This window comes from Labeo rohita, chromosome 11 (assembly GCF_022985175.1).
Source record: "Labeo rohita strain BAU-BD-2019 chromosome 11, IGBB_LRoh.1.0, whole genome shotgun sequence".
NCBI classification, from domain to species: domain Eukaryota; kingdom Metazoa; phylum Chordata; class Actinopteri; order Cypriniformes; family Cyprinidae; genus Labeo; species Labeo rohita.
In genome coordinates, this window is record NC_066879.1 from 3,274,962 (window position 1) to 3,300,358 (window position 25,397).

At 33.1% G+C, this 25,397-nt stretch overlaps 1 protein-coding gene across 1 annotated transcript in view; it reads left to right on the forward strand.

The window, feature by feature from the left end:
* Nucleotides 1-10,545: 10,545 nt before the first annotated feature.
* Nucleotides 10,546-25,397, forward strand: part of synpra (synaptoporin a) — a 31,016-nt gene continuing 16,164 nt past the window's right edge. The window contains exons 1-2 of the mRNA XM_051123525.1: nt 10,546-10,640; nt 10,770-10,835. Of these exons, the coding sequence (XP_050979482.1) occupies nt 10,623-10,640; nt 10,770-10,835 (84 nt within the window). The 5' untranslated portion in view covers nt 10,546-10,622. The remainder of the gene's footprint in view (nt 10,641-10,769; nt 10,836-25,397) is intronic.

Sequence of the window (25,397 nt, forward strand, 5' to 3'; positions counted from 1 at the left end):
AGCTCAGGAAAAATCGGGTACAAATCTGTCACCGGGGCAGTAACCTAAGGTACACCAGTGAAAAGGTACATCGTTGTACCTCGTTTACTCCTAAATGGCACATTTAAGTACCTTAAAAGTACATTTTATCACCTAAAGTGTACATTTTACTAGCACTCCAGTGACAGTTTTGTATGTTTTAGTTTTCCTGAGAGTGTTGTGTAGGTTTTACCACAGCAGAGTTTGGGTGAGGTTTCTGAGTTGGACCATGTGCAGCATATTTATATAATGCAATTTTGTCCACTGACCAAAATAGTCACACTCTTTCTATTTAGACAAGGGTTTAATTTGTGGAAGTCAGTAAGCTTATGTGTGTATGAGACATTTCAAATATTATGTCAAGCAATAACCATTCTACAATTTTACATTGCCATACAAAAGTTTTGGGTGTACTGTTTGGGATCAGTACGATTTTACATTTTTTAAAGAAGTCTTTTTTGTTGTTGTTGTTGTTGTTTAAGGCTGCATTTATTTGATTAAAAATACAGAAAATTACAGAAAAATACAGTAATATTATGAAATATTATTACAATTTAAAATAGTGGGTTTCTGTTTTAATATACTTTCAAATAGAATTTATTTCTGTGATGCAAAGCTGAATTTTCAGCATCATTACTCCAGTCTTCAGTGTCACGTGATCATTTAGAAATTATTCTAATATGCTGATTTATTATCATTGTTGAAAATAGTTGTGCTACTTAACATTTTTGTGAAAACTGTGATAAATATATTTCTTTTTCATCTTTTTTTGAGGAATAGAAGCTTCAAAGGAACAGCATTTACCCTGCCGTTCAAAAGTTTGGGATTAGTACGATTTTACATTTTTTAAAAGAAGACATTTTTTATGTTCAAGGCTGCAATTATTTGATTAAAAATACAGAATAAACAGTAATATTATGAAATATTATTACAATTTAAAATAGTGGTTTTCTATTTTAATATACTTTCAAATAGAATTTATTTCTGTGATGCAAAGCTGAATTTTCAGCATCATTACTCCAGTCTTCAGTGTCACATGATCATTCAGAAATTATTCTAATATGCTGATTTATTATCAGTGTTGAAAACAGTTGTGCTGCTTAACATTTTTGTGAAAACTATGATAAATATACACTACCGTTCAAAAGTTTGGGGTCAGTAAGACTTGTAATAGTCTTTAAAGAAGTCTCTTATGCTCATCAAGGCTGCATTTATTTGATTAAAAATATAGAAAAAAAAACAGTAATATTGCAAAATGTTTTTACAATATAAAATAATGTTTTTTATTTTAACATACTTTAAAATAGAATTTATTCCTGTGATGAAAAGCTGAATTTTTATCAGCTGTTACTCCAGTCTTAAGTGTCACATGATCCTTCAGAAATCATTCTAATATGCGGATTTATTATTAGAATGATCAATGTTGGATAATATCAACAGTTGTGCTGCCAAATATTTTTTGGAACCTGTGATTTTTTTTTTTTTTTTTTTTTTTCAGGATTCTTTCATGAATAACAAGTTTAAAAAGTACAGTGTTTATTCAAAATATAAATATTTTATAACAATGTAAATTATTTATTATGAACTTTTAATAAACTTTTAATTATTAACTTAATAGATCCTTGGTGAATAAAAGTATTAATTTCTTTAAAAAAAAAAATAAACAATAAAAATCCCAAACTTTTGAACGGTAGTGTATTTCTTTTTCGTCTTTTTTTTTGAGGAATAGAAGCTTCAAAAGAACAGCATTTACCCTGCTGTTCAAAAGTTTGGGATCAGTACAGTTTTAAATTTTTTTAAGAATTCTTTTTTTTGTCCAAGGCTGCATTTATTTGATTAAAAATACAGTGGAAAAAAAAAAAAAACAGTAATATTATGAAATATTATTACAATTTAAAATAGTGATTTTCTGTTTTAATATACTTTCAAATATAATTTATTTCTGTGATGCAAAGCTGAATTTTTAGCATCATTACTTCAGTCTTCAGTGTCACGTGATCATTTAGAAATTATTCTAATATGCTGATTTATTATCAATGTTGGAAACAATTGTGCTGCTTAATTTTTTTTTTTTTTTTCCTTGATGAATAGAAATGTTCAAAATAAACATAAATGCTGTTCTTTTTAACTTTTTATTCATCAAAGAATCCTGAAAAAACTATCACAGGTACCAAATACAATATTAAGCAGCACAACTGTTGCCAACATTTATAATAAATCAGCATGTTATAATATATAAGACTGGAGTAATGAAAATGCAACTTTGCATCACAGAAATAAATTATATTTTAAAGTACATTAAAATAGAAAATAGTAATTTTAAATTTTAATAATATCACTTTTCTGTATTTTTGATCAAATAAATTGAACTTTGATATGCATAAAAAAACAAAAATCTTACTGATCCCAAACTTTTCAACGGCCTATTTAAAATAGAAATATTTTCTGTCATTATAAATGTCTTTACTGTCACTTTTCATCCATTTAATGCATATTTTTCCCATCTGATCCAAATCGTTTGCATAAAAGCCAAACAACTCTTTATGAAAGCTAAGGATGTTTTATCACATATACTGTAATGAAAGGGAGCCCTCTGTTGATCATTTTAAAAAGTGCACTTCTAATTTCCACTTAAAATCAGAAAGACCAACTTTATACTAGATCAGTAAATCTAAAGTTACAGTCACATCACAATAAAATCAGATACTTACTCTCATTTTCCATATGTATCCGTTCTTCTTGTTATATTCTTCCTATAATATGCGAATTGCATTCTTAATATTTTTAATTCCTAGCAGCTTTTAATTTGTTTCTCGAATGGTGGCTTTGTTACATCGTTAACATGCCATATGACACAGCACTCATAATTCAGAATTATTCCAGTTATGCATGCAATCTATTCCGTGCATCCAGAAAATGCGAGTTATGCTTACACTATTCAGTAGGCTACGGCTGCTGGTGTTTGCTTGCGCAGGTGATAAAACGAGGCTCGTTTTGTCCATTAATGCCCGTCAGACATATTTGTCTGGTCGCCGCAGATCAGAGAGCAAATGCCATGTAGCAAAGCATCTTCAGAGTAAGTATCTGTTAATTGGCTAACACTGGCACTACTGATAGGCCGCTGGGCGCTCATTGGATTAGTTGCTAAGCAACCTATTTGCTAAGCGTGTTGTCATGGATTCAGATGTTCCGGACGCCCTCCGAAATGGTCTGCTGACCACTGATAACAGGGTGAGGGCGGAGGTAACACTCCAGCTCAGGATGCGCGAGGACGGCAGCGTCCCACCTGTCTGACATTTGCGATTGTTCAAATGTCATCGGCTGTGATGCTGCGCGCATCACGATAGACAGCGCGCATTGTGTAGACACGCACACGAACAACAGTCGGCTGCATTCGTTCGTTTTTACGACGTCGGTTAACAAAGACGCGCGAGTCGTACGCGGAGCGCCGCTACGTTAATTGTGTCTGCGCGTCTGCTCATTATTTGGGTTCTCTCGTTTGTTCTCGTTTCACCCCTGGAATGCAAATTTTAATCCTGATTATTTCCGCCAGATTAGTGGTGCAGAATAAGAGGAGGGATAATGCATTTATTTGCACAGCACAATTCCACAATCTCACGTTTTGTCTTTTATATTTAATGCGTATTGCGCTTCCTTTGTGGTTTGGTTTGAGCATGGTGATTGGTTTAACAGTCTGGTGTAAAAATGGAGCTGAAACCAAATTGAACGTTGCGCCACCTCCATTTATTTATCGATGGTTGTCAAAAAAATCTGAAATTCAAAAGAGGAAGTGCTCATTCAGAAACAGCCAGAGGCTTCAATACTGCAGCGGTTCAGGTTCATCTTCAGCCCTAAAAATAGTTCCTTCTCAGTTCTCCAAAAAGTTTTTTTTTTTTTTTCCTTCATACTACCAATGGAGTCCACACTATTAACATTCATTGTAAATAAAAGTCAAACTAGAAATAAATAAAACAATATTAATAAATATAATATTAATACATCAATAAACAATAATAAAATACATATTTAAAACTATATAAAACTATAAGCTATTAATTTAACTAAAAACTTAGTTTTAGACTAAAACTGAAATAAAAAAAAATAAGCTATATATAAATATCTAAAAAAAAAAAAAAGAAAAGACAAAAGCACATTACAAAATTACTAAAACTTCAACTAAAATTAAAATAAAAACTGAAAATATAAAAATAATAGCTAATTTAAAATATGAATAAATGCTATAATATTATATGGATAATACTAAAATAACCCTGATGACAAAAGTTTTTATTTTGCGTGAACTATCCTGTTAAATAAAATAAAATAAAATAAAATAAAAATAAGAAAACCATAGAGGTTTGGAATGACATAAGGGTGGGTAGCAGTATTATTACTGTTAGCTTAAACTACTAAAATGTTGTTGTTGTTGTGTTTTTTGTTTGTTTGTTTGTTTGTTTGTTTGTTTTTTTTTAATATATAATTTTTATTAAAACTTTGGTAATTAAAATAAAACTAAATATTTAAAACTATTAACATAACTAAAAACTTTATATTAAAAAAAAAACCCTTAAAAATGAGAAATGTTGTCTTGGCTGGTAAGTTGAAGTACCTAAATGACTAAAACTGAGAAAAAAAAGAGCTAAATAGAAATACTAATAAAAATGACAAAAGCACATTACAAAATTACTGAAACTTAAACTAAAATTTAAATAAAAACTGAAAATATAAAAATAATAGCTAATTTAAAATATTAATAAATGCTATAATAGTATATGGATAATAGTAAAAAAAAACAAAACAAAAAAAACCCTGATTACAAAAGTTTCAATTTTGAGTGAAGGATCCTGTTAAATAAAATAAAATAAAATAATAAAATAAAATAATAAAATCATAGAGGTTTGGATTGACATAAGGGTGAGTATATATTTTATAAAATAAATGGTAATTGGTAATTGATAATAATATAAATAAAATATAATATAAAAATGAAATAAAAATAAATAATATTAAAACTATTAAAAATGTTTATTAATATATATTTTATAAAAAAAAAAAAAAACTTTGGTAATTAAAATAAAACTAGAAATATTTAAAACTATTAATATAACTAAAAACTTAACATAAAAAACCTAACAATTAGAAATGTTGTCTTGGCAGCTAACTAAAATAAGTACTTAAATGACTGAATTAAAATGTAAAAAAAGCTAAATAGAAATTAAAAGCAAAATGACTAAAACTTATAATTAAAATAAATATAATATGAAAATATAAAAATAATAGTTGGATCAAAATATAAATGCTATAATAGTATATGGATAATAAAAAAAAAAAAAAAAAAAAAAAAAAAAAAACCCTGATTACAAAAGTTTTAATTTTGAGTGAAGGATCCTGTTAAATAAAATAAAATAAAATAATAAAATAATAAAATAAAATAATAAAATCATAGAGGTTTGGACTGACATAAGGTTGAGTATATATTTTATAAAATAAATGGTAATTGGTAATTGATAATAATATAAATAAAATATAATATAAAAATGAAATAAAAATAAATAATATTAAAACTATTAAAAATGTTTATTAATATATATTTTATAAAAAAAAAAAAAAAACTTTGGTTATTAAAATAAAACTAGAAATATTTAAAACTATTAATATAACTAAAAACTTAACATAAAAAACCTAACAATTAGAAATGTTGTCTTGGCAGCTAACTAAAATAAGTACTTAAATGACTGAATTAAAATTTAAAAAAAGCTAAATAGAAATTAAAAGCAAAATGACTAAAACTTATAATTAAAATAAATATAATATGAAAATATAAAAATAATAGTTGGATCAAAATATAAATGCTATAATAGTATATGGATAATCCTAAACTAACACTGACAGAATTTTCAATTTTAGGTGGACTATCCTGTTAAATTAAATTAAATTAAATTACTAAATAAATAGTAAAAGAAAGAAAAAAGATCTCTCTAAAATATCTCTCAAATGAATGTGACTAAAAGAGTTCATGAAAATACTGTTATTGAGGCTCTATTATAAGCATGTGCCTATTTCTGTAATCTTAAAACATATTTTAGAGGTGGAACAACAGTGTAATGTTTACATTTGGCCCTTTTAACTCAAACAAGTTACATTAAAATATGCATTTTTTCGGTATGTGTTTACTGGGAATTAAACCCAAGACCCTGATGTTGCTAGCACATGCCTACTGGCATCATCAACAAAACAATACGTCTTCCTTTTAAAACAAACAAGCATATTTACGTTGCTATATGGTTGCTTTGTATTCACATTTTAGACTGATGGCAACCCATCTGTTAACTAGCATGAAAAGAATCAAACTCTATGGTCGTCACTCTACATGGAATTCTCTTCTCTCTTGTCGCTGTTTCATTGAGCCGCTCAGAACCCCTAGGTGCGCAGCGTCTGGATGCAGACTGAACCGGTTTTACTGTGGGAGTTGCATGCTTATTCAATGTGGCAACTGTTGGCACAACTGCAGGAAGAGATCCAGGCATGTCGTAATTGTACTGAGAGCTGCGCTGTGCCTCTCAGACTCTCAGTGCAGGTTAAGTGACTGTCTTGGCCACTGCCGTAATTCCTTGGCGAGCGAGCGAGCGGCGGTGTGAAACAGAATGATGTTGATTGTTCCCCAGGTCGCTCCATCATGCGTGCGCATTCTCGAGGCTTATGTCTGCGCTATTGTGCCGCACTTTACTCCAGATGCCAGTCATGCCACATCTAGCCTCTTCCCAGGCGGAGAAATTAGGACTGACGAGTGGCACCGTGCCACCACACATTCAAATATTACTGCTGAACCTGAGGCAGTATGGCAGCATAGTAAAGGGTGTTGCATAACTTCATTTACCTATTATATAGTACACTACAAGTGCTTGAAATTATCGTGGGTGTGTGTGCGCTTGCTATTCATTAAATTAAGCTTAAGAACACAGCAACCTTAAAATTAACATTGATAAAGAACATTACATGAAGAAAAATCCTTTCAAAACACAATTAAAGACTCATACAAGAAATGTACCTCAATTAGACTTTGGTTTCTGCACCAATTTATATGACAAACCGTGTCACTGAAATCATACCTAGTCGTGTTTGACGCAATTTAACGCAAATAAAAACGAGGGTGTAAGCGGGATAGACTTACAGTCTTTGCAATAGCACGGACTGTATAAAGGTCCTAGATTTTCGCCAACTCACACCAAGTTTTTGTCTACTGTTAGCCTATATTTAGACATTTTGTCAACTGAACAATAGATATGTAGTTTAAAATTGAATGCGCGGTGCTTCAATCCATCACAGCCTCGTTTTCAGTCCTGTGAAAAGTTAAATTTGGCGCTACCCTAACGAAAGTCTATTTAATCTATAAAACTGCAGTCAGCAAAAAAAAAAAAAAAAAAATTATAAATGATAAAACTGTGCTGCATGTAAACGATTCAAAGTTTAAAGGCATAGTTCACCCAAAAATGAAAATTGTCATTAATTATTCACCCTCATGTCTTTCCAAACCCGTAAGACTTCATTCATCATATTTTTGATGAAATCCAGAAGCTTTCTGACCCTGCATAGACAGCAACACAACTACCATCTTCAAGGCCCAGAAAGGTAGTAAGGAAATTGATTTAAAAAAGTCCATGTGACATCAGTGGTTCAACCTTAATTTTATGAAGCTACGCAAATACATTTTGTGCGCAAAGAAAATAGAAGTAATTATAGCTGCAAGCCGTGATTGCTGGGTTTGAAGCAATTAAAGGCATTTAAGCACATACGAAAAAAGTCATTACATATTATTTAAGAAGCCTGTAACCACCTATCAATGATTAAAAAGCATTTTTTGGCAAATCCTGGTAATTAACCATAGAAATATGATGTTTTTCAACGTTTATGACTGTTATAGCGCCAGCTGTGGTCCGATCTCCCTAAAACTTTGCATGCTTGTTTAGAATCACCTGGTTTCCTCCAAGTTTTGAGTTTTCATTTTACGCTTTATAGGCTTTTGGGTCATATTTGGACAAGCCCCTTTTCTAAACGACCCCATTATAGCTAAACTAAGGGTAAATTTCAACTTTTTTTGATAATTATTGACCTAGAGAGTCATAAATCATTTTTCAAACGGTTTGATTGACAGCAATGATTCTAGAGGCAAAGTTATTTGGAATGATGATACGAATATGTGCATATGAGTGAAAAACCACGCAATATACATATTTTTTCCCTCTTATAGCACCAGCAGCAGCCAAGCTCTGCAACTTTTTTTTTAATGTGACCTCAGATTCAGCTTTTACATATGCATTACAAACATCTCATTCCTTTCAAAAGTTAAAGCCATTTAAAAGGCAGTCCTGCCCCTTTCTAACGTTTTGGCGTCCCTTTGTGACAGGGGGTCGAAAAGTTCAACTTTTTTTTATAATTATTGATATTCACTCTCCAAAGAATCTTCCTGCACTAGTTTGGTTCCGATTGGGCGAAGAACCTAGGACTAGTTTTTCACAAATTGCAACTTCCGAGGATGGTGGACCAATCCGAGGCATGTGTTTTGTCCGGCATGAGCCAAGGATTTCAACGACATAAGACACTTGAGTCTGCGACGAACGGGCTTGGAGGTATGAGCGATTTTGTACTTTTGATCGCTGAAGCGCCCCGTCAAGCTGATTGGAACAAGCCTTGGTGATGTTGTAGACAGTGTGAGTACTACCATCTCTCCAAGTTTCACCTTTCTACGACTTACGGTTTGGTCTGCACAGTCAGTCTTACGTGAAGACTGCAGATCCTTAGCTATTCTAACAATTACAACCGGGTTTCCACTATTCACGCTTGATCAGAAAGCTCTCAGATTTCATCAAAAATATCTTAGTTGTCTTAGTTTTTCACAAAAAATATAATGGGATATTAATAACACTGTTAAGCAACCCATTTGCTAAACATGTTGTCATGCATAATTAACTGGATTTGTATTTATATATAAATATAATAAACTTCCATAGAGACTATTCAGACTGACTGGCGCATTGTGTGTGACATGCTCTCAAAAATAAAGCACCAATTGTTCTCTATTTGCCCCTAAAGGGATCTGAACCCAGGTGTTCTACAGTCTCAGGTTGTGATGCGTGTCGACACCTGTCTGTGTGATGCACCTGAAAGGAATATTGTTAGTCCTACTTTAGTATCACCAAAACGCATGCATGCAAACAACATTACCACAGTTCTGTGACATTTCCCATTTGTTGATCCCAAGAGTCCTTCGTTTGCACTGGAAAAGGCGAGGGCAACAGCTGAGATGGCATCAGGTGTGTGCATGTTTGGGGTCTTTCTCTTAATAACTGAAAGAACGGTGATCGGGCTAGACTTGACCTTGGAATGGCAGGCAAACACAGACTAAGCATAAGCACACACTAATACACAGTGAACTTTAAATGAACAGTGTCTAATAAAAATGTCTTTGGGGCTCATGTCCCTGTAGGCTTCATTCTGACACTTACACTTCCTGAAGTCTTTTCCCCTCATTCTCAGTGACTGCTTGAGTCCCTTTAAGCAGTATATGATCTAAGTGAAATGAGGTGTGTTTGTGTGTGTGTTGCAAGCAAGAAAAAAATGCCATCAGTGATTTTTCCAGCTGTCTCACTTTGTATACTGTATACATGCATAGTGACAAATATTGGCTATTATTATTATACGTGAAAAATAAATGGACACATTTAGTGTGCATTGTACTTTTGAGTACTACTATTTCCCAAATTGTCTTATTTTCCTCAATATTTTGAAATGAATGGTTTTGTCAACACAAGCTAAGCAAATATATGCATAACATCTTCATGCATATTTTCACTTTATTATCTTGATTCTTTGCCCTGCCTTCTTGGTTGAGTTAAAGGAGATCATGATTATGTAATGTAGCTGAACTGGAATCTGTACTGTGTTTCCACACACTTGAATGAGCTTTAAGCAAATGTCACTGGACATAGAACTACCCCTACGAAATACTGAATTGTAAACTGAATAAAACACATTGTAGCGTAATAATTATACTACACATACAAATGTGTTAGAGAGTATGGTTGGCTTATTCCTACTTAAATTTGAATGAGCGAACAGGAATATTCAGTTAATATTTAACACCCTGTGAGCCAACACATTTTGGATGGACAAAACTATATTTTATAGCACAAATAAACTGTGATTAGATATCATCCAATAGAGAAAAATATTATGGCCACGGTTCATTTGATCAAATCCAATCCCTTTCTGTCTCCATGGAGCTCCAGAGCGTCTTTAAAGCCGAAGTCACTCGGCTCTTTCCGTACAAATGAGCGATTTTAGCCGAAGACATTCGGCTGTTTCCGTATTATGGAGCGATTTGTGATGAGGGTACTCGGCTGTAGAGAGTCGCTTAAAGCCTTATTCCCTCGGCTATTTTCGTATCGAGAAACGATTAATGCCGAAGTGACTCGGCTCTTTCCGTACAGAGCCGCGACTACAGCCGAATTCCAGCTCTGCGCTCGCGACTCTGGCACATCACTCATTTAGCGTTGTTTTGGTCTTGACCTATCCTACTCGCAAGCGCATTTCTCTCAAACAAGAAAATGGAAACCGCTAACCAGGTAGAAAATAGTGTTTGTGCATTTGACAACATTTAATGGAAATGATGATAAATGTTTACAATGTATTGAAATGTACCTAATCAAACTACATTAAATGGCGCTAATGATCTTGTACGTTTGTTATGACAGATTGTGTCACTTGGGACATTCCAAGTGCTTAAATTACCTTTGGGATTTATCCGCGTCCTGGAATGGGTAAGTGTGCGTAAAGCACGCGTTTTTCCTCTCACCTCTCTTTCCTTTACTTTTCTCAATTGGCTCAATAAACTTGGTCCAGGCGTGTGGCGGAGTGAGTGATTTTTAGCTACTATCTTTTATTACCATAATGTGCTGTAGTCAGTTTTGAGTAAGTAGCCTATATGTGGCCCATAACAGGACCCTTAATCCATTTGCGCATTTCTATTAGAAGTAGAATCGGAATTGGGCATAATGAACGGATGTCTTGCGTAGCCTGTCTAAGTTTTGATAGCATGCATGTCATGCATTTTTAAACATGTAATTTACTCATCATTCTATTGATGTTATGATCAATCCCATTTAGCCTACGTAAACTGAGGCACTCGGGTTTATATAATGCACCATCAGTCAATTCATTTCATGGGTTTTGCTCATATAACTCACATCTTACTGCTATAAAAAAGCAATTGGTAATTGTAAATAGATTACACTTTAAGATTACCCCCAAACGTGATGTCTGAGTGTAAACTGTAAATATAGCATTTAACATTTTTTCAAATCACCGCAGATGACCTTTTTTTGCTTTCTGCATAAGGTCTGTCCATGTATAAGACCTGATGTGATTTTTTGCCAAACATCTGCTTGAATATTTATTCCTTGTGTCTAGTTTGACATTGGTGCAGTATGAATGAAGTGTACAGGGACGAGTTAGTTATAACATGTTACTTGTTTTCTACTTTAGCCATAAACATGGGTTATTTAATTTGAACATCCTCCTTGATTTATAAGGATCATAGAACCGAAATGTCAGAATAGGAATTTTTTTAAATGTAACCCCATAACCGTGTTAAACAGAAATTACTATCCTGTCACTAATTATTGCCTCTAGTGTAAAAACAGCTAAAATGTGTTTTCCCACAGCCATCTGATGAGTGTGGGTCAGGGAAGTGTGTGTTCGACGTGCAGTGGTGTCACACTCCGGTGCTCTGACATAATCTGCTTGATGAGACTCAGAAAGTATCTGATCTCAGTGGACGTGTCCAGCTTTTCTGTGTGTATGTGTCCATCTGTAAGGCTTTCTGCACTGTTAGTGCTGGTTTGTGGCTTTAGTACACTATTATCAAACACTTTGCAAACCACAGCAGGATTGCCATAAAGCAAAACATCCAGGAAATAGCCTTTTTTAAATGGGATGCTATCATTAGCACATGATTGCTTGTAGCTATTAAAGTTAATTTACTGTGCTGGAAAAAAAAAGGCTGGTCTGGTGTTAAAAACCGATTTGAATTGGCAAATGTATTTTGTACAGCCTGACTCACTGATACAATTGCATCTGTTTCTCAGATGATGTAGAACAAAATATAATTTTGGTCAATATCTGTTTAAATTATCATTTTATTACATCAAAAACAGTATTTTTAAGCCTCTCCAGGGCTGTTCCCACTGTTTGCAAAGCAGCTGCACAAAGTCAAAAGGTCAATTGCTCAGACCTCTTTTTCCCTCATCAAATGTATGGAGAGGTGAAAATGAAAACATTTACAATGCCAACCATAAACGGCTCTGAGCGATGCAAATGTGAGGCAGGCATAAGTGGCAACGCCATTTTGGATAATTATTGCAATTGAATGCTCGGGGATTGGAGGATGCGATGCATCTTCTCCTGAGGAAATTAATCTCCCCGCTCTCCATTTGAAGTGTCCTCTGGAAAAAAAAATTAATAAATAAAAAATGAGAAGCTTATCACCGGGGAAACATGCAGTCTTAATCACTTTTGGTCACACAGTGGCTTTTCTCTCTGTGTTTCTGTCTGTGCGTATCGCTCTCTCTCTCTCTCTCTGTCTCTCTCTGCAGGTCTTTGGTTTTGTCTCAGCCTCTGTAGTTTCCTCTCTGCCATTTTTTTGTTAATACAGTAATTCCTGCACAGCATCCTCTTGATATTTGCCCTCTTTATTATTCTCTCAAAAGCCATTCTTTGTGATAATTAGCCAATTATTGAGCTGTTGAAATGACTCAGTTTTTGTTTTTTTTGGTATATATATATATATATATATATATATATATATATTGTTAAAAAAAATTAAATTTTTTCCAATACAAATACCGTAAATATAAAAAATTCACATTATCATATTTTATTTTTTCCAATACAAATACCATAAATATAAAAAATGCACATTATAATTTGTTTACTTGGCTAAGTCTGTTCATTTGAAAAGTGCTTTGACCAACAGATGACAGGCTACTGAGAGCCCGAGTAGTTCAGTGTGATTCACTGAGGTAAAGTTGACTGACAGGAGGTAGAGTGTTTTACAAATTCACAAAAGAAAGGTTGGTTGACTACATGGAGACATCCGTCAGTTCACTAGGCAGGTTGACTGACTGTGTGCAGATGTGCTTTGGCTGCCTGTGCGCAGATGTGCAGAAATTCATCTGTGAAAGATTGGCTGTCTCTCCGTTTTTCGATCTTGAGCCTGGAATCGCATGAGGCGGCTGTTTCATGGCCCACCTATTTTTTGTACATAGATAAGACTTAACTAAGGAAAAGCTGGAGAGCTCATGAGTCCATGTCCAGTAAAATGTCTAAACTGTCAAACTATTAAATGTTCTGTTAAAATCATTGAATTTATATGATTTGTGATTCGTTTATGACTAAAGCCAGCGTCAACACATAAGCTCCAACGTACATGAATGTAAACATGCTCAAATATACAGTCGGATCGCATCCTGGTCGGGTGGCCAAGTCTGACTAACCGCTGTGACAGTCACCTCAGGGCAGGGGGTGGGGCTTTGTGATATCATGTGACCAAGTAGCCATGGAAACTCCATAGGGAGACAGCAACTGAGGAAAAGAAGGGGGGGACAGTGTTTTAAAAATAAAATGAGATTTTATGCCTACTTATGATCAGTGAAGCGTACAAAGAGCGCCCAGATACACACTGGCTGTTATAGGCCTGAGCGCATTGTACAGACGGTTAATGAGCTCTGGGACCATCCAATGAGTGTTCTTCTCATTTCAACGCAGATTGTTTCATAAAACATTACTTGCAGTTTGCAAGAACAACTGGGAGCTGGGAATTTCTTCCAGTGATGTACACTGAATAAAATAAATGAAGTCCACTTCCAGAACAGCAATTCACAAATAATTTACTCACCCGCTTGTCATCCAAGATGTTCATGTCTTTCTGTCTTCAGTCGTAAAGAAATTATGGTTTATGATGAAAGCATTTTAGGATTTTCCTTCATATAATGGACTTGATTGGTGCCCCGATTTTGAACTTCCAAAATGTAATTTAAATGCAGTTCAAAGGGCTCTAAACGATCCCAGCCGAGGAAGAAGGGTCTTATCTTGCGAAACGATTGAAAATTTGTATACTTTTTAAGCACAAAAGCTTGTGTAGCACAGGCTCTGGGATGGGCATTCACATACTATTGAATCACGTCGAAAGGTCATACGGAACTACAGACCCAGTGTTTACAAAGCGAACATGCAAAGACTAAGAAAGTGCAGGTAAGTCAAACGCTGTTTACAAACAAAAAGGTACAACGATGACAGACGATTCTGAAGTTGTAGGAGAAAATAAGATGGAGTTTTTCGCCATACTATACTTTTTAGCCGGAGTAGACAGACTATGAACTTGCACGTGATTCGTAGTAGTGGTGGGAAGTTCGGATCATTTTACTGACTCTGAGCTTTTGAGTCTCGTTCAGCAAAATGAACGAATCTTTTTTCGAGTCATTTCATTCGTTTCGTTCATTTTAGCAAAATATAATTAAAATGTTCCGTGTTACTTCCCTAACACATCTACTGCTTACACAAACGTTGATCACACTACAAACAAGACAAAACTATAATGCTATAAGAAACAGAAAAGATTAATTCATTGTTTACCTGGTTCTTTAGTCTGTGATTAGCTCACCTCACCTCTTATCTGACAAGTTTTCAGGTTCGAGTCGTTCATTCATCACGTGGCAGGTCCATAAGATGAACGAACGACTCGAAAAACCCGAAGACTCGAAACAGGTGAACTAATTCCAGTACAGAACCTAATGGGATGTTGTGCATGCGCTACTGAACGAATCACTCCCTGAGACGACTCGTTCTTCCAGAGTCTACACAAGCTTTTGTGCTTAAATTTTTATTTTTCTAACAAAAATGGCTGATCGTTTTGCTAGATAAGACCCTTCTTCCTCGGCTGGGATCGTTTAGAGCCCTTTAAATCTGCATTTAAACTACATTTTGGAAGTTCAAATTCGGGGCACCAATCAAGTCCATTATATAAAGAAAAATCCTGAAATGCTTTCCTCAAAAACTCATAATTTCTTTATGACTGAAGACAGAAAGACATGAACATCTTGGATGACAAGCTTGTTAATCAAATTAATATCACATTTGCAGTTGTGTTGATATTTGGAGAAAAACGTCACTCTTCATGTGATATTACTTCAAATGATATAAATATAAAAGACATATAAAAGTCATACGAAATGCCTCCTTATCATGAATTTTGGGGACATTATACATTAAACAGTAAATAATTTTCAGTCAGGTAGGTGAAATATTAGGCTAATATCTTAATTAATACTGCTTGTATGTATCTTTACCACCTATTAACTTTAGTTTGTCAAAATATTGTGCCCTTTCCTGCTTACTAAGTCCTTCTCTATGTGATTTAAAAGCTTCCACATGTCTTTTCCCTGGTTTAGACAGCATAAATTAGCAGAACTACATATTCAGTAGTACATTAACTGTGCAGTTCATGCTGTTGTTTACATGTGAGCATCGCCAATATGGCTGCGTATCCGGATAACTGACCAAATTGTGCAAAGCCTTTATGTAATGTCAAATCGCATGTTCTTTAAAGAACAATGTACTTTATATATCGTAGATAATACATATCTCACATCCCTGATCTGAAGAACCTTTTCCTGCTATGAAGAATCATCTGTGCAATGGATGTTAAAGGTTGAAACCATCAATGCCAGGAAGTAATCCTTATTTTTAAGGATCTAATCACTGTTGTTAGCCAGTCTGATACTTCCAAGAGAGAACATGAGATATTTTTACTCCTGCCACATACTGGGAATCATTGGAATGAAGCGTGGCATGAATGCAACGGTTGGGGGATGGAAAGGTTGGCGGCATTTTTATGTGTGTGTGTGTGTGTGTGTGTGTGTGTCTATGTATATATAGCCTATATGTCTGTGTGTGTGTATGTGCATTCAGCAGCATTTAGTCACCTACCAGAAACATTCAGGAAGTGCTACGCTGTCTAAGAGAGATGCTGAAGTGTTCAGGCTGAAAGTGGAGTGGTGCACAGACACGTCGCTCTTGAGTGTGTGTGTGTTTGTGTGTTCACCCATGGATAAGTGATGAGTGGATGCTTTAATGTGACACAGGTGCATTCTGATGTATATCCACTGACTAAACCAAGAAAATCATTTTAAAAAGCAGCATAAATAGGATGACGTTGCTCTTTAGAGTTCACAGCTGTTTTGCTATCAGTTCTCTATCAGTTGCAGTGCTAACTTTTCCAGATCTTCCTTTCCTATAAGCTCCATAGTGCAGCGATGGTATCAGATGGTAATAGTTATGGTAAGAGTAACTATGGAATTGTTTGTTGGTTGTCTAAACAACTAGTCCGTTGACCAAATATAATTACATTGGGATAGGTTCAATGCACAACGTTTTTTGTACACGTTTGTTTGCACAAAATGCAGTTCATAGGCTCAAATAATTATATAATATTATTAAATTATAATTAAATTGATATCAAATATATATACTTACTAAAACTAAATTAATAACCCTAAAACTGAATTAAAGTATATAAGAAGAATAAGAAGGTAAATAACAAAAATAAATATTAATAATAATATTAAGAAGAAGGAGAATTTATTTGCATATTTTTTGCACAAAATGCAGCTCATAGGCCAAAATAATAATATAATGTTAGTAAAATATAATAAAAACTAATTAATATATTAGTACTTATTAAAACTAAATTAGTAAAACTGAATTTAAAATAAGTTAACGCTAAATAGAAATATTTTTTTAAAAAACAATGACTAAAAAAGACCAAAGCACATAGCAAAATTACTGAAACTTAAATTAATTTATATATATAAAATAGAAATAAAACAAATTTAATCAGAAAATATAAAATGCTAATTTAAAATATTAATGAATAATAACATAATACTGATATGTAATAAAGAAGGAAAATGAAAAAAATTATAATAATAAAAATTATTATTATTATTATATTTCTATAAAATGACTGAAATTTTTATATATTCTAAATTGATCAGTGTTTTAAACACCAGTAAGAACAATTATAAGATTGGACCAAAACTCCCTCCATTTTTCTTCTCCCTCCATCACTTCCCTCCCTTCTCTCTCGCTTTCTCTCCATCATTCAGAATGGCTGTGTGTCTATGAAGGCGGTGGGTCTGTGTTGGTGTAATCTTCTCCCCCTCTCCTCCCTTCTGCGCTCTTCATCCTTGCCCTGCAGAACACAGCTGGGAAAGCTTGATAAACAAGCCACGGCATCGTAACACTCACCCGCTCGTAGTCACACCAGTGTGCGTGTGTGAGAAAGAGCGAGACGGAAAGAAACTGAGAGCGGAGGGATGGAGAGGAGAGAATGCAGATGTAATGGATGAGAGGAGAGGGGGTGGGCCTTCAGAGCTTGAAGCGAGAGTGTTTGGGGGTTTGTGTGCGTGTGTGCTTGTTTGTTTGGGCATGCGTGTGCTCATTCATGTGAGAGTTGTGAGAGTGTGCGTCAAGTGCAGTGGTGTGAGCTCCGCTGACTCACACCATTATGCCACACATGTTCACACACATGCTGGAGACTTTGACTTCTGTTGTTTTATACTGACACTTCAATCACACCTGACAAGTCAGTGGTCGCCAAAACTGTTTGGTTACCAACACTCTTCCAAGCTTTATAATGGCAGTGAATGGCTGTTGAGATTTTGAAGCAAAATAAAGTGCGAGAGGGTGGCGTTCCAGCGTGGGAAGTAGGTGTAGCGTAAACTCCAGTGAGAAGTGATGAGCGTGGAAGCACAGAGGAAAGCAAAACTAAACACCGGGCATGAATTAGAAGTACTAAATGTGGATTAGTATAGAAAAATGTCAAAGGATTTCTATATTAGCCAAGAGGAGATTGGTTTTCCTTTGCTGTAAACAAAACTAGCATATTCTCACCAGAGCTTACGCTTATGACAGTTAGCAGAAGCTAGAGATTATGGTTTATAAAGTTGTCAATATAGATATTTTTTTTTACATAATTGCACCGATTCACTTCAAAAGGCCTTTATTCACTCCCCGGATCTGCGTGGAGTACTTTTTATGATGGATGGATGCACTTTATTGGACTTTAAAATCTCAACACCCATTCACTGTCATTATAAAGCTTGGAAGGGCCAGGACATTTTTAAATGTAACTCTTTTTGTATTTATCTGAATAAAGAAAGTCATATACACCTAGGATGGCTTGAGGGCGAGAAGTACATTACGCGGTAATTTTCATTTTTGGGTGAACTATCCCTACGTTTTTTGTATTTCAGATATATTTTAGTCAACGAAAATTAGTTTTAGTTTTATATAACAGTAACAACACTGTTGTAAATATTAAAATATTCACTGTTTCAATAGTATAGCCACAAAAATGTTACAATGTTACACTGCCAGTCAAAAGTTTTTGAACAGTAAGATTTTTAATGTTTTTTAAAGACATAATTTCCACTTACCAAGCCTGCATTTATTTGATCAAAAACAGTAAAATGTTGAAATGTTTTTACTATTTAAAATAACTGTTTTCTATATGAATATATTTTAAAATGTAATTTATACATGTGATCAAAGCTAATTTTTCAGCATCATTACTCCAGTTTTCAGTGTCACATGATCCTTCAGAAATCAGTTTAATATGCTGATTTTGCTGTTCAAGAAACATTCATTATTATTGTTATCAATATTTAATATAATTTTATAAACAATATTTTTTTTCAGGATTCTTTGATGAATAGAAAGCATTTATCTGAAATAAAAAGCTTTTGTAACATTATACACTATATCATTCAAAAGCTTGGAGTCAGTATTTTTTTTATCGAAATTAATTCTCTTATTAGCAAGGACACTTTAAGTTGATGAAAAGTGATGATAAAAGGTTATAAAAGATGGTCATAAAAGGGTTCTGTTTCAGATAAATGCTGTTCTTCACTTTCTATTCATCAAAGAAACCTGAAAAAATTCTGCTGTTTTCCACATAATTCTAATAATACAAATTTTTTGAGCAGCAAATCAGAATATTATAATGATTTCTGAAGGATCATGTGACTGGAGTAATAAACCTAAAAATTCAGCTTTGAATTCACAGGAATAAATTAGATTTTAAAATATATTCAAATAAAAAACAGTTATTTTAAATTAAAAAAAAATATTTTACAATTTTACTGTTCTTGCTGCACATTGGATCAAATACATGCAGGCTTGGTAAGCAGAAGACAATCTAGTAAAGTAAGTGTTAACGTTTTAAAAAATCACCAAAAAGTTATGAACTTAATTTCATGACAACATAATGCCTAAACACCTAAAGTGACCATTAAATAACATGAACAAATTAACAGCTCAAATAAAACACAAGTTTTAGCAGAAAAATGAAAGTGCTTTTAATTTATTTATAAGCCTCACATTTCTCTGTTTAAATCCTCCAAAAATTGTCCTCATTTCCTTTCATTGTAAGCTCCTCATATAACCTCCTTTTTATTTGAAGGGACATTATTTTTGGTGTTAATCAAAATGAAACCACAAATGCTGTTGATTAAGCTTAACCCTTATTAAGACCCTTATTAATTCACACATTTGGTAGCCTGCAATTTAGACAAAACCTGACCCACATACACACACACCAAAGTGAGCCACATTAGGATGAGTTCCTCTGCTTTAATTACTGCAGATGAGATAAGTGAGTAAGTGGCAGTAGCTTAAGCAGGAACAGATTGGACCATCATCATTATGACTCACCTGCCCCTTCCAGGTCTTGACTCGGTCCCACATTATCTAGTGCAATCACTGTAGTACAGTTATGTGACCGGCCAACACTTACTGACTTGGTTTTTTATGTCTAAATTAGTTGCAATTGTAATGCAAACAGTCCTCTACAAACCTATCACTTTGACTGTGTAATTGCTCATTCAAGTGGATGCGTTTTTTTTTTCAGGCTCATCTTAGTGCTGCCACCAGATGGCGCTAATTGCTTCATTTTCATTGCAAGTTATCACAGCCACTATTACATAATCATCCTCTTACACATTAATATACATGCTAGTCTAAGTGGCAGAAGGACAAAACGTTTACTGGTTATGAATTAGACTGTTTACCTAGAAATGTTAATGTTATGTTAATTATTATATTTTCTTATGCTAGTACTGTTACTTATTTAACAAATATTACTTTGTTGCTTTGAATGGCAACTGTTTAAATGTTACGGTCTCTTAAATTGTTACAGTGTGAGTTCAAAAGCACCTAAAAGCATTTATACTCTTTTTACTTGTTCATTTTTGTATTTTGTATGTGCACAGTGTATGTGTATGATGGACGTTCCATTTACAGGCTAGTGTTTCCTAAATAAAGCAGATGAGGGCAGCAGAGGGGCTAATTTAAAGTGACAGTCACCTGGTTTGAAAGTAATGACAACCTCAGAATATATATATATCCAGACATGTCCAGACTGTAAATCTTGGGAAAATCAGGGCCAAAGTCGTGCAGTATATTCCAGCCTTTATACTTGCTGTAGCCCCTTTCTAGCGACCCCCATTACTGTGAGCTCAGTGTTGAAGCCACATTCAAAACAAATTAGCGGTTCTCTGATGAGCATCATTGCGCCGTCGATGCAGGGCCACTTCTTCTGCCGTGCTCTACCGATTCACATAAATGAGAAATTGGATTCCCTGAGTCTCTCAGGCTAAGACCACTGGGTTTAAATAAATACTTCCCTCTGTAACTCAATACTAACCACAGGAGAAATTAATTTCAAGCACGGTTTCAAAGGGCTTTTCCTCTGTCTGATACAGTCAGCTGTGAAATATGAATGCTGTATGATCTAAAGCTCTAACAATTAAGTACCAGCCTGTGATTGCAGGCAACAAAAATGTATTCATTTTTAAAGATTTTCTTTAGTTAGATGCACTTTCATGAAAAAAAACTAAATTAAAAAAATCACGAAAAATGATAATGCGTTTGATAATGCCAATTATGTCATAATAGCAATGTTTTTTAGTATATGAGAATTTTAATAAAAAAAACCCTATTTGATTCCTTTTTTTTTTTTTTATAAATTCAGTTAAATTCATATAGGCTAAAATTAGCAGATTCCATAAATATTATCATAAATGATGATGATATAACAAACAAACAATAAATAAATAAATGTTCTTATAGGAGGAAAATACAAAGTGGAATTTTCCTAATTAAAAAAAAAAATGTATGAGACTTCTTCTTTTTTTTTTTTTTTTTTTTTTTTTTAATTTAAACATGTATGTGATGGAATATTTAGATTTTTTCTGTTTTGTCTGATAATAGCAAAGATGTCATAATAATTTTTTTTAGTATTTGAGAATTTTAATAAAACAAAAAAGATTTCTGAATATTTTATTTTTTAAATAAATTCAGTTAAATTCATATAAAGCCATTTTACCAGTTGTGTTAGCAAATTCAAGAACTTTCAGTCCATAAACTGGAAAAAAATGTTTTTATTACCAAAATAAATAAATAAATAAATAAATCTTAGCTGTTTTTTTTTTTTTTGTTTTTTTTTTTTTTTTTTGATAATGGCAATGATGTCATTAAAAAGGTTTTTTATTTGAGAATTTTAATTAAAAACATTTTTTTAATTTTTAAAAATGTTCAGTTAAATTCATATAAAGTTAATTTACCAGTTGTGTTAGCAAATTCAAGAACTTTCAGTCCATAAACTGGAAAAAGAATAAAAAGTACCAAAAATAAATAAATTAATAAATAAATCTCAGGGAAAAATGCTAAGTAGAGTTTTCCTGATTTAATAAAAAAATTGTATGAGACCTTTTCAAATTCTTTTCTAAAAACAAAATATGTATTTTATGTGATGAATATTGGTATTTTTGCTGTTTTGTTTGATAATGGCAATGATGTCATAAAAAAAGTTTTTTTTTTTTTATTTTGAGAATTTTAATTAAAAACATTTTTTTAATTTTTCAAAAAGTTCAGTTAAACTCATATAAAGTTAATTTACCAGTTGTGTTAGCAAGTTCAAGAACTTTTAGTCCATAAACTGGAAAAAATGTAATTATCAAAAAAATAATAATATCAATTATTATTATTATTATTATTATTATTATGTGATTAATATTTGGATTTTGCTGTTTTGTTTGATAATGGCAATGATGTTATAATGATGATTTTTTTTTTTTGTATTTGGGAATTAAAAAAAAAAAAAAAAAAAAAAAAAAAAACCATTCTCTTAATTTTTTCAAAAGTTCAGTTAAATTCATATAAAATTAATTGGTAAATTTAAGCTAATTATAATTATGTTGTGTTGGCAAATTCAAGAACTTTCAGTCCATAAACTGGAAAAAAATGGAGTGATTCAGTGCGGCCTGTTAATGTCATAGATCAGTGTAGAGACCTTCCATTCTAATCAAATGCTACTGTTTTTGTCTATGATTTACTGTACACTAAAATAACAGCAGTTTTATATCCGTTCCAGCGTGTAGCATCTCTCCCAGTGGGAGGATTTTCTGTGTCTCTGCAATACATTTCAGTGACATGGATCATTGTCAGCGTACAATGCACTTATTGCAGCGTTCTGTCCTGTTGCTTTCTGGGAATATGTGTGAGTGTGGATATCTGTGCCTGTGTGTGTGAGTCAAGGAAGTATCTGAAGTTGTTTAGCAGCCCTGGTTCTGGTGCAGCTCAAGTTCCAGTGAGGCTGAAAGATCGAAACATCAGTAAAGGATTGTGGGAGCAGTTCACAATGATACTGTGGCGTAGGTGGCTTTGAAGACGCACATACTGTATCTTTCATTGTTCTTCATTGAAATTGTTTTTCTGATATACTGTAAGTCACAAACAGTACAGAAAAATGTAGACACCCTAAATGTAATATCAGATTAGATGTAACTTTGGTGTGGTTTGTTCTGTTTATTCATTATATTTAAAGGATGTCTTAAATAATAAAGCAGGTATTGGGTTCACTTAATATGTTTCATAATGGGTGTTTCCATAGAACTGTGTTTGTAACGCCATTATTTTAAAGAGGATAAATTTAAAAAACTGAACATTTCAAATTAAGTTTTAGTGTGCAGAGTGTCATAACAGCTAAAGCAGCTTACTATTAGCATGCTTGTTAACACACCACCACTAAATCATAAAAAATGGTCACCTCTCTAGTCTCTGGTCTCCAGTTGACAGTGCTCTAGTTAGAGACTTTATTGTATTTTTATTTTATTTTATTTAAAGACTAACAAAAAATGAAGTATTTCACATAATTATTGCCATATGACCTGAAAAGAATGTTTATTTTATTTTATTTTATTTTATTTTATTTTATGTTTTAAAGCAATTTCGAGACTTCCAAAAAGTAAGTGTTTCACATAATTATTGTCATATTACCTGAAAAGGATGTTATATTTATTTAGTTTTTATTTTATTTTATTTTTCAGCAATTTCAGGACTACTAAAAATAAATATTTCACATAATTGTTGCCCTATGACCTGAAAAGAATGTGTATTTTATTTTATTTTATTTTTTTTTTATTTTATTTTATTGTGTTTTTTTTTTTTTTTTTTTTTTTTTTTTTTATTTTATAATACAGCAATTTTAGGACTATCAAAAAAGTAAGTATTCCACATAGTTATTGCCACATGACCTAAAAAAAATGAAAATTTTACCATTTTTATTTGTTTTATTTTATTTTATTATTTTTTTTTTTTACAGCAATTTCAGACCTACCAAAAAATTAAGTATTTCACATAATTATTGCCATATGACCTTAAAGGAATGAAATACAAAATTTAAAATTTACCATTTTTATTTTATTTTATTTTATTTATTCTTTTTTTTTTACAGCAATTTCAGGACTAACAAAAAATTAAGTACTTCACATAAGTATTGCCATTTGACCTGAAATGAATGAAGTACAAAATTAAATGTTACCATTTTTTATTTTATTTTATTTTATTTTTTTATTTTTTTTACAGCAATGTCAGACCTACCAAAAAATTAAGTATTTCACATAACTATTGTCACATGACCTGAAATGAATGAAGTACAAAATTAAAATTCTACAATTTTTATTTTATTTTACAGCAATTTCAGGACTACCAAAAAATGTAATTTTATTTATTTATTTTTTTTTTTACCTTTCAAGGACTACGAAAAATTAACATATTTTACATAATGATTGCCACAGAAATGACCTGAAAAGAATGAACCATGTTACAGAACTTTATGTTGTCATCGTTTTGTGGATAAACACCAGAACTTATTATTGGGTTTTACCCACAACCTATTAAATTTTTATGCAGTAGAGAATCTGAGTTTCTCTAAGGATTTGAAGACCTATATAGTAAGCCACAGGCACATATTATTTGGCACCTACAGCGTTTACCTTCTATTTCTGTGGAAGCTCTTCATCTTGAAATTGAAGTGAGGCATTCCCCAAACCCCAGGTCACTCACCGCCTCCACTGAAGATAGAAGCATGACACAGTTTCTGTTTGACACAGTTTGAAGTCATCTCACTACTCTGTTGGTTAGAAACTGTGAGGACTGGAAATACTCTGGTGGGGAAAGACAAAGAGGGGACACCTCTCCTCATTACCAGCTCAACAGGTGCCATGCACATATGGGTCGCTGAGAGAGACGCATCCTTTCTACTGGCTGTCGAGCTCCCACGCATTGCTCACCTGTTTCCCATGGGTTTCTCACACCTGTCCATTAGATTCAGCTAAAGTCGAGTGTGATTCTACCACTGTCAGACACACTTTCATTTGATTGCATCAGCACAGGTTTGGACTCCTTGTGGTGAGTGGATAAATCCATCACAATAGGATCTCAGCTTTTGGACTGGATACTAAGTGGAGTCTTAAGGCCACACCGGGGAATCCTTAGACTTAAAACGCGTTGAACTATTTAAGGGAAAATCAAGGGAATATATTTTTTCGGTATGTGAAAACATACTGTAGCTTTCAGAGCTTAATTGATCTTACTGCCCAGTGAAAACAGCATTTATTGAACATGATTTCATGTATTTTTAGGTTTCTGCTATGATAAAACATCAATGTGTGAAATTCAGCAGCAGTTTTGGTATGTTGAGGTGTTCTAATGCACATCATGAGACTCTAATTCTTATTCCCATTACCTAAACATAAGCTTCATTGTCAACAGTTGTAGCTTTTCCAAGTTACTTTGGCATGATATGTGAGCAGGCATTTTGTGGTTAGCCTTGAGAAGGCATCATTGTGTTTTCCATAATGACAAGCCAGTGCTGTCTTATATTAAGAGCTGTTGCCTATGGCAATTAATCATGTTGTTTATTA